At 40.3% G+C, this 16410-nt stretch overlaps 1 protein-coding gene across 1 annotated transcript in view; it reads left to right on the forward strand.

The window, feature by feature from the left end:
- LOC117256880 (butyrophilin-like protein 2) overlaps positions 1-15863 on the forward strand; it is a 36860-nt gene extending 20997 nt beyond the window's left edge. The window contains exons 6-11 of the mRNA XM_078172279.1: positions 7259-7369; positions 7570-7623; positions 11789-12127; positions 12428-12706; positions 12866-12970; positions 15009-15863. Of these exons, the coding sequence (XP_078028405.1) occupies positions 7259-7369; positions 7570-7623; positions 11789-12127; positions 12428-12706; positions 12866-12970; positions 15009-15043 (923 nt within the window). The 3' untranslated portion in view covers positions 15044-15863. The remainder of the gene's footprint in view (positions 1-7258; positions 7370-7569; positions 7624-11788; positions 12128-12427; positions 12707-12865; positions 12971-15008) is intronic.
- The last annotated feature ends 547 nt before the right edge of the window (positions 15864-16410 follow it).

Here is a 16410-nt window from a genome sequence, read left to right on the forward strand (position 1 = left end):
TCAATAAGCCAATCAGAGTGTCACCTCTCATTCCCTTTAAAAGAGGCGCACGGTGGAGAGCTAGTTAGATGGCGGACCTACCAACTGGAAAGAGTGAGCGTTTTACAGCTGAGGAGACGATAAATGTATCTCTATATCGACTGTCCCGTCACATCTGATGTCAGATCAAAGGGGATTGGCACCGTTTGGCACGTTTGGCACGCGTAATGGAAACCCAACCTGATTTGATTAACACAGCTGCAAACTAATGAGTTCACATCCCTCTCAGCCAACCACAAACAGCCACAGCATCAGATAGGGAGTATATATTCAGCATCTGTCATCTTAGAAAAGTCAAAAGAAAAGAAACAGAGTGAGACTGCGAGAGAGAAAGAGAGAGCGCGTGCGCACGCGAGAAACGCTGTCAACAAATTGTAAATTATTCAATTTATTTTATTTTAACCCGGGAGGTTAGAGAGCCCAGCTCCCTCTCCAGCATCCTGAACCCCCCGCCTGAAGGTGCAGGAAGGGCTGGTCCCGTGGCTGCACCTGGGCCGTCTGGTCTGACTGCGCACTGGCTGCAGAGCTGGGGTCCTTCTCCTCCTCCTCCTCCTCCTCCTCCTCCTCCTCCTCCTCCTGACAAGATGATCTTCAGTTTTATGTTCTAAAAGCTTTTTTTTTACATATACATTTGTACTTGTAGGGCTATAAGTTTACGTTTTTAGTTCACAGAAGCTGGTTATTGTTGTGTTTATGTCAAAATAAAGTTTATCAAACGTTTTCACATCTTTGATTTTGTGATTTACATGCCAAAATGATCTCAATTAAATTGGGAAAGACAAGTTCATTTTACAGGCTATGCATCATCAGCCCGTGGAGGTCTGCTCGCAGTTCCGTATATTCAGACACTTTGAGCTTGGACCTCCCGGATTATGATGATCATTATTACTGTGATTAGATCATTCTGATTAATGACTGACCATTAAGACGTGTTTCTGATAAATATTGTAATGTGCACAATAATAATCTTTCACATTGTAATCATATTTTTATTTGTTATCTTTTGCATATGTGTGGCTGCTCCGTGTGTGTCTGAGCAGAGTGCACGCGCGTTGTGCACCCGCCTAGAGACGCACATTACTAACTTGTTTAACAACGAAATACTGCGCCTGACCACTCCTCATTTTTAGACCAACACACCCAGAGAATCGCAAGTTCATTTCCTAGTTAGACGACAGGGGCGCAGGGCGTGAAAATGACAACTGCGCCTGAATCTAAATAGCAATAACACTTGCGACATGGATTATGCGCCCTCTGCCGTCTGCTTTAGACCATCTAAATAGGGCTCTCTAAATAGAGCCCAAAGGCTTCAGAAAACATACAAGACACATACAAAGTCATAGGAAGAGAAGCTTGTAGGTTTTATCTCAGAGTTATTTGCATTATAAAAACCGTCGTGGCAGCTCTAGGACAAGTGCACTTACATTGATCACTTCCATAAAATAAAACGAGAAATTGGAGAAGATTGAAAAAATTGTTAAAATTAAATTAGGGAACTGATCACAGATGCATTGTGTCTGTGTGTTTTTACGTCTATTGCTGCTTTTAATTTGCAGCTATACCTTTAATGAAGCTGACATGTCATGACAGTCAAGCACCCCCCGGGATTCCGGGGTTACAGCAGCCAATCAGCGTTGAGCTGCAAGCGACAGGACCCAGCAAAATACCGCTCCAGATGAGATTGCTCATCTCAAGCGACGAGCGAAAAATCGCTCTGTCGCTCGGAGCCCGAGCGATTTTTCTCCTGGGCGAATATACACTCAATCGCCCGTTTGCATTGACTTTGTATGTAAACTCGTCGCTAGCGAAAAAAAAATAGGTCCGGTGTGAACACACCTTAATTCCCATAATACTTTGGGAATGAAAAGCTTTTTGATTGTTGTTGTTAGAAATATGAGCACATACTAACTAGTCCATGTAACTGTGGAGGAGCTGATTGTTCTCTACAGAAAACACACTATGTGAGCTGCTCAGAGTGAGTAGAAGAGCTAATAGAGAATGATCTGACATGACACTGGTGTCAAATGACTTCTAGTGTTCAAGCTCCACTTGTCAAACTGTGATGATGAAAACATGAATCAGCAAACATCAGCACACAGTTTAACTCTCACTCAATATACATCACATGTTAAACAAGTGGATGTGAATCACTAAGTGCAGTTAAATCACATTTTACAGAATAATAATTTCATGCTAAAAGTTACTGCAACAATAATGTTACACTTAACGGCCCAGTTTTGTCTGTCAGGCAGCAGATTTAACTCTAAACTACATGATTACATATTATTCCTAAACTCAAACATTCCTGAATACATTCATCTAGAAAGACACAGTATAACATTCTGTACTTTGACAAAGTGTTTATATGTTTGTTTAAAACTTAAAACATATTTCTTGTAAGTTATGATGCAGCTGCTGCAATTATGCTGAAATAATTGACATGTTTGTATTGTTTATAGCTTTCTGATTGGACACTCATGCAGATGTTGCCTGGCGACCACTTAACACATGACCAAGAGCTCAGACGTGACTTAAGATTGAACGTTGCAGCCTGGTTTAGTAAATCGCTGGTCTGAAACTAACTAGATGTTACATATAATATAGTAAATACTTGAGACAAACCCAGTAACAGATTAATAAACAGCTGTCACAACCTGATCCTGATGATCAACATGAAAACATCACACATTCATTTAGTGACTGAAATCAGTGACGTTTTTGTTCCACCAGTGAGAAGATAAAAAGGATGTGACAAATGAATGTAACAGTAAAATATACTGAGGCTCTGTAATGTGTATTAGATGTAATCAGATTACATAAGAGTGAGAGAGAGTGCTTCATTAATCATTGCTCCAAACTGCAGTGTTTCAGTCTCACACATGAATCACAGAACAAACAACAGACGGACACTCAAAGATGTAGATATGATTTTAGTTATTGATGATTTTATTCTTTTATTTCTTGACTAGAAACTGAACTCAAACTAAAAACTAGGACCAAACTTTAACTCTAAATACACACAGTGATAGTTCCTGGTAATAATTTGATAAAGTTTTTAATAGATAATGTAAACCTGTAATTAGTACACAGTGCACTGCAGCGAGGGTCCCAAATAACTCACATGTAGCTTCCTAACACTGTCTTCATTCAGTGCAGCAGAGAGCTGGTTGATTCAAAGCAGAACTAAACTAAAATGCAGCATCAGGTTTTGACTCAAAGTAAAAATGCAGATAAAAACAACAGTGAATGAAGCAACAACCAAACAAACAATAACTCTTTCACTCTGCACAGTAAACACACTTGTTTGTTAATAATTATATAACAGTTTGTTCTGATACAACATACGTTTGAAAACATTTAAAACAATATTGTTTAAAGGTCTTAAGAGTGTTTTCTGTCACACTCAGTCACACACACACCTACAATTAAAAACAAAGGTATGAATATACACACACCTTGAGTCAGTGAATAATGAAAACATGCTTTACATGGTTTAGCTCTCATTTAAGTTGTAGCTGCCAATTTAAAGCATTTAAAGCATCATGTTATAATTTTAGTAATTCTGATTAAACCAACAGAAGCTGAGGAGAAATCTTCTGAATAGATTTTAGGATGAAGGATGAATTGAACATTTTTAAATTAGATATGTTAGATTTTGAATATCTTAATATCATAATTGTTTTTCTTCTGGTTTTAAAGGCTGCATTACAGTAAAGTGATGTCATTTTCTGAACTTACAGACTTTTCTAGCTGTTCTATTATTTGCCTTCATCCACTTAGTCATTATGTCCACATTACAGATGATTATTCATCAAAACTCTACTTGTGCTCCAGTTATCGGGGGGTCACACTGCTCAGCTTCTCTAGAATGTTTATTCCAGACTGCTGGATGGTTGAACCTCAGATCCAGGAGGAGCAAGGCAGATTGCGTCCTGGCCGTGGAACAGTGGACCAGCTCCTCACCCTTGCAGGGTTACTGGAGGAGTCGTGGGAGTTTGCCCTCCCAGTTTAGATGTGCTTTGTGGACTTGGTGAAGGCTTACATTCACCCGTCCTCATGTGACCCGAGTGAGAGCTGTGTGACTGTGTCCTTGGCAGGAAGTCAAACACATTTTCAGTGGGTGTCGCCACTGACTGTGTACTGAGATCCTCCTCATGAGAAGGGTCCTCATGACGAGGATCTCAGTACACAGTCAGGGAGAGGAGTGTGTTTGGTTTGGAACCGAAATGTATTATTTGAAATGTTGTGTCTGAGATCTCAACAGAGATTCTCCTTTTCCAAATGTGGGTCTAAACGTGTTGTATGCTGCACAAACTGTAAAACCTCATGTGAGGAATTTGTGATAGCAGGCTTTCTTGACTTGTATTATCACCACCACAAAATGCAGCTTTCTTTTTTGAGTCAAGCATCTTTTCAGTCTTTAGTGACCCATAACATGATGTTAGGATGAACACATTTAGACCAAATAACAACTGTAGTGTTAATTTACCTGTGGACAGGGCCGTAGCCAGGGTAAATCTCTGACCAGCAGGTTGTCCAGCAGCAGTCTAGAGTAGAGTTGCTTCCATCTTCTCTTAAAGGAACATTTTACCACAAAATCTTGAGTTTGTGTTTTTCTCAAATGCCTCCACAGAAAACTGCACTCATATTGATTGATTGATTGATTGATTGATTGATTGATTGATTGGGGGCCACGTTTAACAACAGCAAAACTATATCAGCACATTTATCTATAAACTCTCACACAACTCCTGCAGTATAATCCAGGTCTCATTTATCCAGTCGTGTGCTCAGCTCCTCACAAACACATTTTTAGTTAAACTCCACCTCAGTTAAAGTTGGGTAAGTTTCTCTCCTGTTAGTTTCTTCTCTCTTCCATCATCAAAATGAGGGAGTGGGGGGAGGCAGAGTGTACGGCCCAGTCCAGAGGGGGAGAGTTCAGTCTGCACAGACATCTCTCCTCAGCTCTGCCTTCCCTGTGCTCCTTCTTACTTTTCTATCTACCTGTGCTCTTTCCTACCTTTCTGTCCATCTAACTTTGACCCTTTGGTTCCCACTCGGACCCTCAGGCGGCACTATTACTCCCACTCAGAGTCTCAAGTGTGTTCATCAAGGGATTGTAACTTCTAGTCCTAAACTGAACTGAACTTAGTATTTAAACTTGAACTTAAAGTGAAACTTGTCTCTGCTCTCTTCAAAGCCAGACTCCAATACTAAGATGTTTTTTGTCATTTTGTGGGTGAAGTTTTCTGTCAAAGATAAATTCTGCAGGATTTTCCTAAAAATACTCTCATACAGAAGTAATCCCTCTCATCTTCACTAATGACCCACTAGACGTATGTGGCAGCATCACCGCAGGAAGTAGGAGTGCTGCACCCAAACATGTGTTTCTCCAAAAATAAATAAATGAAACATTAATAAGACTCAGTGGAAACACTAATGACTGTTACAGTCAGCCATTAACCCCCGAGGTCGGTGATGTAGAGTTCAATATTAAACGACTCTTTTTACTATTTTTAGATATCTCCATAATGCTGCAGTCTAGAAACTGACTATAAATGGCATCTGCTGCGATCGTATTCTTTTAAGAAGTTTTGTAATCCAGCCTGGAACTGAAGTGTTTTTAAGAGACTTTATAAAACCAATAAATCCAACAGTGAATATCCTCAGTGATTATTTATCCATTTATCATTGTTAAAATGAATTATTGTTGTTAGCTGTTACCCATTAGCTGAAGCCCACTGAGAGCAAGAATCTATCCCATGATGCACTGGGTGAAGTCTGTCGTCAAATCAGAGACTGTTGCAAAGTGTGTATTCCTTACACACATTCGATCTTAAGTCTTTACATAGAGGGGGTGAAAAGATTAAACACAACTCAGAGTTTATACAAAAACAAATACGAGTTTTATTTGCTCATTGCCGACCTGAAGAGAGAAACATGAATATCCAAAAGGTTTACAGCCGCCACAATGTTTCCTGTTTCCTTGTGTTCAGTACCACAGACAGTGTACGAGCACCGTTAAGCATCTGTATGCTAAATTTAATCCTGTAGTCTCGGACATATTCCTGTTTCCATCTTAAAGACGATAATCTGCAAAACAAATAAACTAAACCTGCACTTCTTCACAGATCATGACTCTCTGAATATGTGCTCAGTGAAGAGACACAGAAATCCATGAAATCAAAAATCAGAAATAAGACTTATTTTTTGGTTTACTTTGATTAACAGCTTCTCAAACAAAGCAGGAAAAGTTTTCCTATTATATGTCCAAAATATCACGAAAGTTAGATTTTTCATGTCACATTAATGAAATAATCATAAACAGATTTTACACAGATTGAGTTTGATCCTCCTTCCTTCATGTTCTCATAAAAGAATAAATCACTTTGTCTGAATTCTGTATCAAACTCTGTCTTTGCTGCAGGCTCACAGTGTTCATTTAGGGAGTGTGTTCATTAGTGTGATACGTTCATCAGAGAAGCCAGCAGTGAGTCAAAATATATCCAAGACCAGATCAAAATGTTAAAGAAGTGTTTTATTTGTTATTTTATTTTATGAAGTCGATCACATGTTTTGTGTGTGAGATCAAAGAAACTAGTTACTATATAAAGTGTGATAAAATGGAAACACTCAGGTAAATTGTACTTTTCCTGCTCAGTGAAACATAAACGTAGCTCAGCTGCATGTTGAGCTGGATGTGTCATATTTTCTTTGAACAAAGCTTTATTAGCTCTAACAACAAGTATGATAAAACAAAGAGTTAATCCAGAGTCCATGACTGACTTGTACCTGTGAGCCTGAGCTCAGGGTGTAGAGAAGCCGTGTAGCAGCAGTCAGATGTAAACAGGCTGAAGTGGAGGAGGCAGGACAGTGATTCAAACATTCTTCCTCCTGATGAGCAACACGTGTCAGAAAGAGGACGATGCTCCAACATCACCCTCCTCACTACTGAGAGCAAAACCAGAAGCAACCTGTGAGCTGTGCAGCCAAGCAGGAGGAAACTGTCCATAAGATTAATGCTGACATCACTGTTCCTGCTGACATTCATCCCACTGCTGTTTTATCTGCTAACAGCTTTAGAGTTTACATTTCAGGAGCATCCACACCTTCAGCTGTTCTCTTTGTGGAGACTGTGATGTCCAGTCTGATGGAGATGATGTACAGTTACACTCTCAGGGTTAATGGTAATTAATATGAATGTTTTTGTCTGTTTCAGGGTCCACTGGATGGGTTGTTGTTGTTTCAGTTTTCTGCACTCTTTTGGTTGGTGGTGTTATTCTGACTGTGCTTGTCTACAAGGGTTGCATCACACTTAACTGTAAGAAAGGTAAGTTAAAATAATTTACAGTATCCACATGTTGATGATGAGCAGACAACACAACAGATTCTTTATATGTATCTCATGTTTAGAGTCTTGACAGTTGTTTTATCTTCTCAGACATGAATCATTCTGTTGGTATTTACACTCAGGGTAGGATCAAGTCAGTCTGGATTTTCATGAATATAACTTTGTTTTCCTTCCTGCAGGTTCACCAGCAGATCACAAGGAAGGTTCAGCAGTCCCTCTTAATGGTCAACCCAGTTGGTCACAGGAGGCACCTGATCCAGAAACCTAACTGTCTCTGCATGTGTTGTAAAGTTTGCTGCTGAAGGATGTGAACTGTGTTAATGTAAACTCTGTGAGAAGCAGTTTGAGTTTTAGATCAGACTGTATGTTTGTGAGGACAATTTGGCTGATCTTGTTTTTCACATTACAGTTAAAATTAGTCTCAGGTTAAGGTCAGGATCAGGGTTGTGGTTAGACAGATAGTTGTGATGGTAGAAGGGTGGAAGTGATATTGTTGGGGTGAATGTGTATTCAGTTCATTCTGCCTTCATATGGAGACATCATGACAACAATCTGTCCCTGAACTTAACCTAGTGTTGTTTATACGCTGTCCTCACATTGAGTTCTCCCCATAAAGATCACAGACAGCAACATAACAGCACGCCTGCTCTCTGAGCTAATTTTAATATCTAAGAGAACTGGAGATCTTGTGATGAGCTCACTCAGTCGCAACTTAAAAAGAAAGAAAGCCAGGGGTGTCAAGTGGGGGCTAGTGGCTCCTTCCCTTCTTCCTACCTTCCTACTCTTGGCCCCCGTACTCAGACCACAGCCATCTTTGAACTGCCTTCATTTGATCTCAACTACACATCTATTAAGTTTTGTGTGTGCGTTTTGCATGGTTGTAACGCTCTCGCATTGACTAATGACTGTCCACAGGAAGACACACACATACTCACACTCACACACACACACACACACGTGTGCGCGCGCTTCAGGTCTTGTAGCACTGTATTGCGGCACAGGAGTTATTAATTTAGTGTCTTTTTATTGGTGTATTTAATATGAACGGTTCACTTTAATCTGTTTTAATTTTGGCCTTACAAAATAAAAGTTGGACCACATGTTAGTTCAGTGATAAGAACGAGACAGAGGTCAGTTACACAGAGACAGACTGGAGTTAATAAGGTCACAACAGAAGAGAGGAAGTTTCCTTCAATGCTGACAGAACTGATTATTAATGAATCCTTCTGTTCAGTGCCAATTAAATTAACAGTTTGTGTTAAAGTCTGATATATAATGTGTATATAGTGACTGAGTTCCACTGTGTGTGTGGCTTTAAGAGGAAAAACTGTTTTTTAAATGATGGCTTCTTGTGCTTTGTTCTGTGTGGATTTTCTTCTATTGTTTTTATATTCTGATTATTTTATGCATGTTGTTTTTAAGATTGATTTCATTTCCAGGCAGCACAGATCTTCATATCACATTTAATGCTTCATTTCTGTCCAAACGTTTGAATAAAACATGAAAAATGTCAAACTGTGTGTTTTGACTGTTTTGGATGTTTCTGTGTTCAAACTTTGATCAAAGAAACAAAAGTGATTTTAATGTTTTTGTTGGATTTTAAGATGATTTAGGGGCATCTATTGGCAGAAATGATACATAATATTTATACCTGTGGTTTAATTAGAGTATAAAAACCTGAATCTCAGAGTCATTGTGTTTTGAGCTGCTTATATCTACATACTCAATCAGTCAATCAATTTTATTTATAAAGCCCAATATCACAAATCACAATTTGCCTCACAGGGCTTTACAGCATACGACATCCCTCTGTCCTTATGACCCTCGCAGCGGATAAGGAAAAACTCCCCAAAAAAACCCCTTTAACGGGGTGCATTCCAGTACCCATACTGCCATACTATTTAATATGCCACAAGGAGATATGTCCCAATACATATTATGTCAGATGCAGTATGACAAGAGCACCAGGATGTTCAACTGCATCTGGTCATATTTTGAAGTATGTAAGACAGTGTACTTTTCTGGCTATTCTGACCCACAATTCTCTGCACAGCAGACGATAAGTCACATCGACTGAGCCGCACACAGACGGCAGCACATTAAAGTGACTGATGCGCAGTTGAATAGTAATAATAGGAATATTAATTATTTTAGTGGACAAAATAATATAAAGATAATCAACAACAAAGTGACATAACTATGAAAACAACAAGGACAGAGAAATATGCATATGTAGTTTTACTGTCATGAAAAGGAGACAGACTCTACAATGTATGCAGTTAAAACTTAAAAGTCAAACTACTATCTGGTGGGCTCTGCAGGGGGCCACAGGTATCTGCATCAGGCCAGTGCCCCCCCTGGGGTCTGTGTACGGCCTGGAGCAGCACAACAAATTAGTGTAAACAAGAGAACTACCAAGCCCAGCCCTACTGACCTCTGCCTGAGCTCTAGTACTCCTCCGGACATTGAAGGGTGACTAGAGGTGCCAACTCCACTGCCTCTGTGAGTTCCAGCTCGGCTCATTGACTTCACATCGTGATGGTGCCACAGATTTTTAAAATCATTTTTGTCAGCTTGAGGAAAGTTTCACAAATATAAAACCACCATGGCTCAAAAAGTCACAATAGAAAGATTCATAATTAACCTTGTTTGACAGAAAGTTCTCTGTACAAACTTCTTCGCGCAGCCGTGTAGATGAAAACGAAACTTAGTGACTCCATCTGAAAGAGAAAGTCCAGACACAGAATCAACGATGAAGCTTCAGCTGGACCTGCTGTGTTTTTGTCTTCTGTGTTTGACTAGAAAAACACTGTGTGATGAAAATTGTAAGAATCACTAAGTTACTACAAGTTTAGGAGGACAGTACTGTCCTGACAGACAGACAGACAGCTGTGTCTCATCTATGAGGTCACATAGTATTTATCTAAATCTCAAGATAAGGATCTTGAAGAGCCACAGTGATTTATCCTGGTAAAAAGAGAATCACCTTCGCAGCACTGAAAACCCAGAGTTAACCCTGAAGTTAACCTGCTATATCCCAATCCTGCTTCATCGTCCAGGCCTCTGACTGGGATGAAAACTAAAATTAATTGAAACTTGGTGCAGGGGCGGCACGGTGGTGTAGTGGTTAGCACAGTCGCCTCACAGCAAGAGGGTTAGCGGTTCGATCCCTGGTGTGGGAGCCCTTCTGTGCGGAGTTTGCATGTTCTCCCCGTGTCAGCGTGGGTTCTCTCCGGGCACTCCGGCTTCCTCCCACAGTCCAAAGACATGCAGACTGGGGACTAGGTTAATTGATAACTCTATATTGTCCGTAGGTGTGAATGTGAGCGTGAGTGGTTGTCTGTCTCTATGTGTCAGCACTGCGATTGCCCGATGTCAGCTGGGATAGGCTCCAGCCCCCCACGACCCTCAAGAGGATGAAGCGGTTAGAAGATGAATGAATGAATGAATGAAACTTGGTGCTGCGTCGATAAAAACACTTCTGACTTTTGCTACAATAATGAATCCATACGTCAAATGAACATCCATGAAGCTTTTGTGTTTGACTGTAAAAACGCTTTGTGATGGAAATGGTAAATATCAACTTTGTAGATTTATTTATTTTATTTGTTTGACAGAGGTGGGGTTCAGCATATATTCACCTGAAGAAAACCCTGGGTTTAAGAAAAGTATTTTTTGTGAGACTTCTGAGGATGCTGCGTTCACTCCCAATCATGATACTATCATCTGTCACTAATTTAGCTGTTTCCCTGCAAAATATTCCAAACAGGTGTTTTTGAGCATCCAACAACTTGTACAGTCTTTTGTTGCTTCTGTCCTAAACTGTTTTATTAAGTGTCATACGTATTTAATTCAGGATGAGGTCAGTTTGAACATTAAATATCTTTGTACTGTAATAAACTGAATATTACTAACATGTTTTACACAACGTCCCATCTTTTATGGAACTGGAGTTGTAACTACATGAATCACGATGCAAATATGAATGTAGTTAAACTACCAGCAAGCTGCTGCAAAATGTTGTTAAACTACTTGTTTGATTACATGTAGTTCACTGCTCCCAGTACAGGAAAGCTGCATTGCCACAGGTAATTAGCAGAATTAGTACAACTCAAAAACAAAGCACAGGGAGACAAACTGTGTGGTCTCTGCCACAATTAGCTCTGGTAGAGGAGGAATAAGACCACTAACTAAACTGCCTGTAAACTGGTGTTTACAGCACCACCAACCTGAGCCTTTGTGCAGAGGTTTTACACAATAAAAGAGAAATGTGGGTTTTTGGACAGCAGAGGGCACCACATTATTTAAAATAGAGGCTGAAACAAACCTCTCAGGTCTGGAAAATAATTCTGGTGACACATGTGACAAATATATTTAAATGATGTTTTTATGTTCCAGGACCAACGGCCATCAAAGTGTTGGTGTCAGAAGGGAGTGATGTTACATTACCCTGTTCCCTCAGCACCAAGGAGAACATCGAGCAGAAACTCTTTGACTGGAGGAAACATGATGGTATGACGGGGGTGTTCATGTATGATAAAGGCCTCCATCACAACAACGGTGGTTCAGGTCAAGATGAGCAGTTCAAAGGTCGAGTCTTTCATTTCCAAGATGAGCTGAAACACGGCAACGCCTCCATCATCATCAGAAATAAAAAGATGGCTGACAGTGGAGACTACACCTGCTTTTTTCCACTTCTTCAGACACCTCAAATATTCCACATTGATCTTGTTGTTGGTGAGTACTTTCATAAAATAGCTGATGCCAACTTTATTTAATGACTGGATCCTCGTCCCCATCGTGTTGTCTGGCACCTGCAGGTCATAAGCTGCAACACAGAGGACAGGTCACTGCTGCAGTGTGAGGTCATCAAACAAGGCTCAGATGTTTAATTAAGGTTCATGTTGTTTTCTAGTTTCTCTGTTTTTTTTTCACACTGAAATATGTTCATATACAAGCAGAGAGGGGCTGATAAAAGTACTACATGTCTGAACGTGTCATTATTTTCACATGTTATTGTTTATTCTGTGTTCACAGTTTCATCTCCAGAGCCAAACATCACAATACCAAGTGACACAGATGATGGAGTGCAGCTGCAGTGTGAGGTTCATGGTGCTCCTTCAAAACCTAAAGTAGAGTGGAAGGACAGTGATGGAAACATCCTTCCTGCTGAGGAGACACAGGTCACAGACAGAGGAGGCAGCTATGACATCATCCTCCAAACTACTGTGACCAAGACCGACCGCTATCACTGTGTGGTCACACAGGAGGAAATCAACCATCAGATTCATGCTGAGATATATGTGTATATCACTGGTAAGTTTCCTCCTTGAGGTGCTCATGTGTTGTACTTTTAGTTTTGATAGATTTTAGCAGCACATTGAACTGTTCTCTATGTGTAGTCAATGATCAATCTGCTGTACATGATACACAGTTACACACAATGTTACATCAGCTCTTTGTGATGTGTTTCAGACAACAGCAGAGGAGGATGGGTCACTGCAGGGCTTATTGGAGCTGCTGTAATTGTAGTTATTATAGTGGCTTTTGCTCGAAAGAACATCACAAGACCTGATACAGGTACGTTTAAGTACCAACATTTCTGTCTTGACAGTTGTGTTTGTCTTCTCACATATGAACCATTCTGTTGATATTTAGATTCATACAAAATCCACAGAGACTACATTTATATATGAGACCTCTGGTTTTAATTAAAAAAATCATATTTTAAGGGATGGTTCAGTTTTTTTGAAGTGCGTTTGCATGGGGTTCTTGGCTATGGTCAGTTTATTACGCTCCCAGTTTGGGGAAGCAGGCTGAAGTATGACACAGGAGGTAAACAATAAGTAAATAAAAGAAAGGAAAGGAAAACAAGAGGAGAAGGTCTTTTGAGTAACAGTGAATAACAATAATGTACAATGACATATATATCTCCTGTTCAGGAGGGAGGGTTTGAACGCTATTAAAATAAACTAACATTGCAGTTTCTTATGGAAACGGTCTGCAGAGCCTCGAAGAGTGAATTTTACATTCTCAAGTTTGAGGAAAAAATACCAGGGGCTGCATTCACAAACACTCTAAAGCCCTTTTTAAACAGGAGTTGTGCAAATTTGCAGGAAAACCCAATCACTCTTCTTTCAGCATTGGCAGTATAAAAGCAAAATCGCCTGCCTACTTTTGTTTATACAGAATGCACCTTTTTTTGGGGCAATGGGGGGCGTGAGTAAAGAGCCGCGGCTGGCCAGTGCTTCGGCGATTCTCTCATAAGTCGGCCCGTCCTTCACCGTCCCCATCATCTGACGGTTAATGGCCTCTTCGTTTGCGAGGGCAAGGAGGGCCCTCTTGTTTATCCACCGCCAGTGGGTCGCACATGCAGCGTCATCAACAGCTCCTCCCACAAGTCATCAACAGCTCCTCCCACAAGTCATCAACAGCTCCTCCCACAAGTCATCAACAGCCCCTCCTGTGGCGGAAGACCGCCTCATTCTTTTTAAACCAAAAAGGTTCCTCCAATATGTCTACCCTATGAGGCGGAAAATTGGGCACCTCGGATCGACTCGCAAATCCGGCTCTGTGTGTCTAAACACTCGCAGCTTGGCGGCAAAACGGCCCAACATTTGCGTAAAATCTGGCAGTGTAAAAGGGGCTTATGAAAACTCTCAGAGAGCTCCTAACTTAGCCTAAAAACTTTTAGTAAGGAGTCCTAGCTTAAGAGAGATTTGAGCGAGGAAGAGACAGAAACTTTAACCCCAGTGAGGAGGTGTGGTTGACCCTGTCCTTAGGTATGACACATTCTTTTAACAGATGTGATTGGTTGTCACAGACACACCCCTTTGTGAGCCTGCAAGGCTTTCAAGCAAAATTCTGACAACGAGCTAATAGACTTTTACGCCACCACATCAGCTTGTCCAGCGGTTAGAGTGGTAAGGTGCCCTGGAACCCCAAACAGTGCTATGAGAGTGCAGGGTTGCAAATCCTTTTTTAAAGTTTCAGACAAGGTTTCTAAAATGTCGGCCCAGGAGCTCTTTAGTTTGGGACAGACAGAACATATGAGCAGTGGTCACATCTGTTGTCAACACTTGGGTAGATCTCTGCAAGTCTTGCTTTACTTAAGTTTTTCCTTATCTGCTGCGAGGGTCATAAGGACAGAGGGATGTCGTATGCTGTAAAGCCTCTGAGGCAAATTGTGATTTGTGATATTGGACTTTAAAAATAAAATTGATTGATTGAAAATTATAAGTGAATACAGTGCCGGACCTTGAGCTCGAATTAAACACTTTAAACACTAATGCCACATAAATATATATATATGTACACATATATAACTGACAGAGGCAGCAATAGACCAGTAGCTCCTGTGTTTAGTGATGTCAGATCACTGTTCTTCTTGGTTGAGTCTGGCTTTCAAAAAAGAAATGTAATGGCTTCAGTTCCCTGTCGAAAGAACACCTTCCACAGCAGTACATTGCTCAGCCTCCTTGTCAGACTCCAGCCTGCTTCTACAAATTTGGGGTGTTCTGACTGACAGCTACTGTATGTAATACACTGACTATGGGGAAGTGCTCCATAAACTCCAAGTTTTGATTTTATTTAACACATTTTGTGTTTTTTCCTGCAGGTTCAACTCCAGGGACAAAGTTACACGGCCATTGAATAATCAGGGACACAACAGCCCACGAAGAAAAGTCAAACAAAGTCTTTACTCAGGTCGTATTCACTGCAGAGTTTTTGGACTATGCATGTAAAATCAGGGGCATGTGGTTGGTTACTATCACAGATGATATATCATTTAAATATGGGGATAACGTCTCACATTTTCAGACATTCTTAGTGCTCACATGAAAATTGACAGAAGCAGTTGTGCAACAAATGAAAAACAGAGCAGATAGAGACGTTCAAACCCTGGTAACCTTACCGATGCACAGCCAGCCAATCGCAGCATGAAGTGGGCATGAGTGTCAATTCAGTGGTTTCTTAAATTTACAGAAGTGGTTAGACAAAGGCTGCTACTGAACATTTTGGGCCCTCTTACACTGGAGCCCCCCAAACCAAAATTACCACCACCACTTTGCTGATTATGGCCTCAAGGCCTCCAGTCATTTTAATGTCCCTGAATGAAAATGAAGAACAAGGCATACTTTACTATCAATAAAGCTTTTAATAAAAAAAACAATATGAAAACAATAAATAGCTAATTACAATAAAGTGATTAAGAAAATAATAAATATAATCTTTATTTATAAAGCACTTTTCAAAAGAGTTACAAAGTATTTTACATGTCAGTGATTCAAACAGACGAGACATGACGACAACTTTTAAAAGAACTGATAAAAACACTTTAATGTATACAAACTGAGGAAATAAGAGACAGTTTAAATGAACTTAAAACTCAGGTAACATCAGGACAGGCTCTCTAATAAATGTATGTTATAAGAAGGGATTTAAAAGAGATCACTGACTCGGCCTACCTGATTACCTCCGGCAGACTGTTCCAGAGCCTCGGGGCCCTGATAGCAAACGCTGTGTCCAATTTAGTTTTCAGCCGGACCTCTGGAACAGACAGAAGACCTCTGCCCGAGGACCTCATATGTCCTGGGGTGTATGTCACTAAGAGGTCAGAGATATAACTGGGAGAGAGACCATGAGAGCCTTAAAAGTGATCAGTTAAATCTTAAAATCTAACACATACTGGGTGCCGGTGTAAAGAGGCTGAAACTGGAGTGATGTCATCATCATGTCAGTTGAATTCTTGTACAGTCTGGAGTCCATTAATAGATTTTTGATTCAGGTTAGAAAATGCGCTGTTGTAGTGATCCAGGTGTGAACAGATGAAAGCTTTTAAAATTGTCTAAGTGTCTTAAAAGTTAAAATGGATCGTATTTTTGAACTGTTTCTGAGATGATGAAAACATGTTGTGACGTGCTGCTCAAAACTTAAATTACTGTTAAACCAGATTTCAGCTTTGATATCATCCGACAGGGGACCAGCCACAGGCAGAATTTGTTGTAATGTGCTGCAGC

This window comes from Epinephelus lanceolatus, chromosome 1 (genome assembly GCF_041903045.1).
Source record: "Epinephelus lanceolatus isolate andai-2023 chromosome 1, ASM4190304v1, whole genome shotgun sequence".
NCBI classification, from domain to species: Eukaryota; Metazoa; Chordata; class Actinopteri; order Perciformes; family Serranidae; genus Epinephelus; species Epinephelus lanceolatus.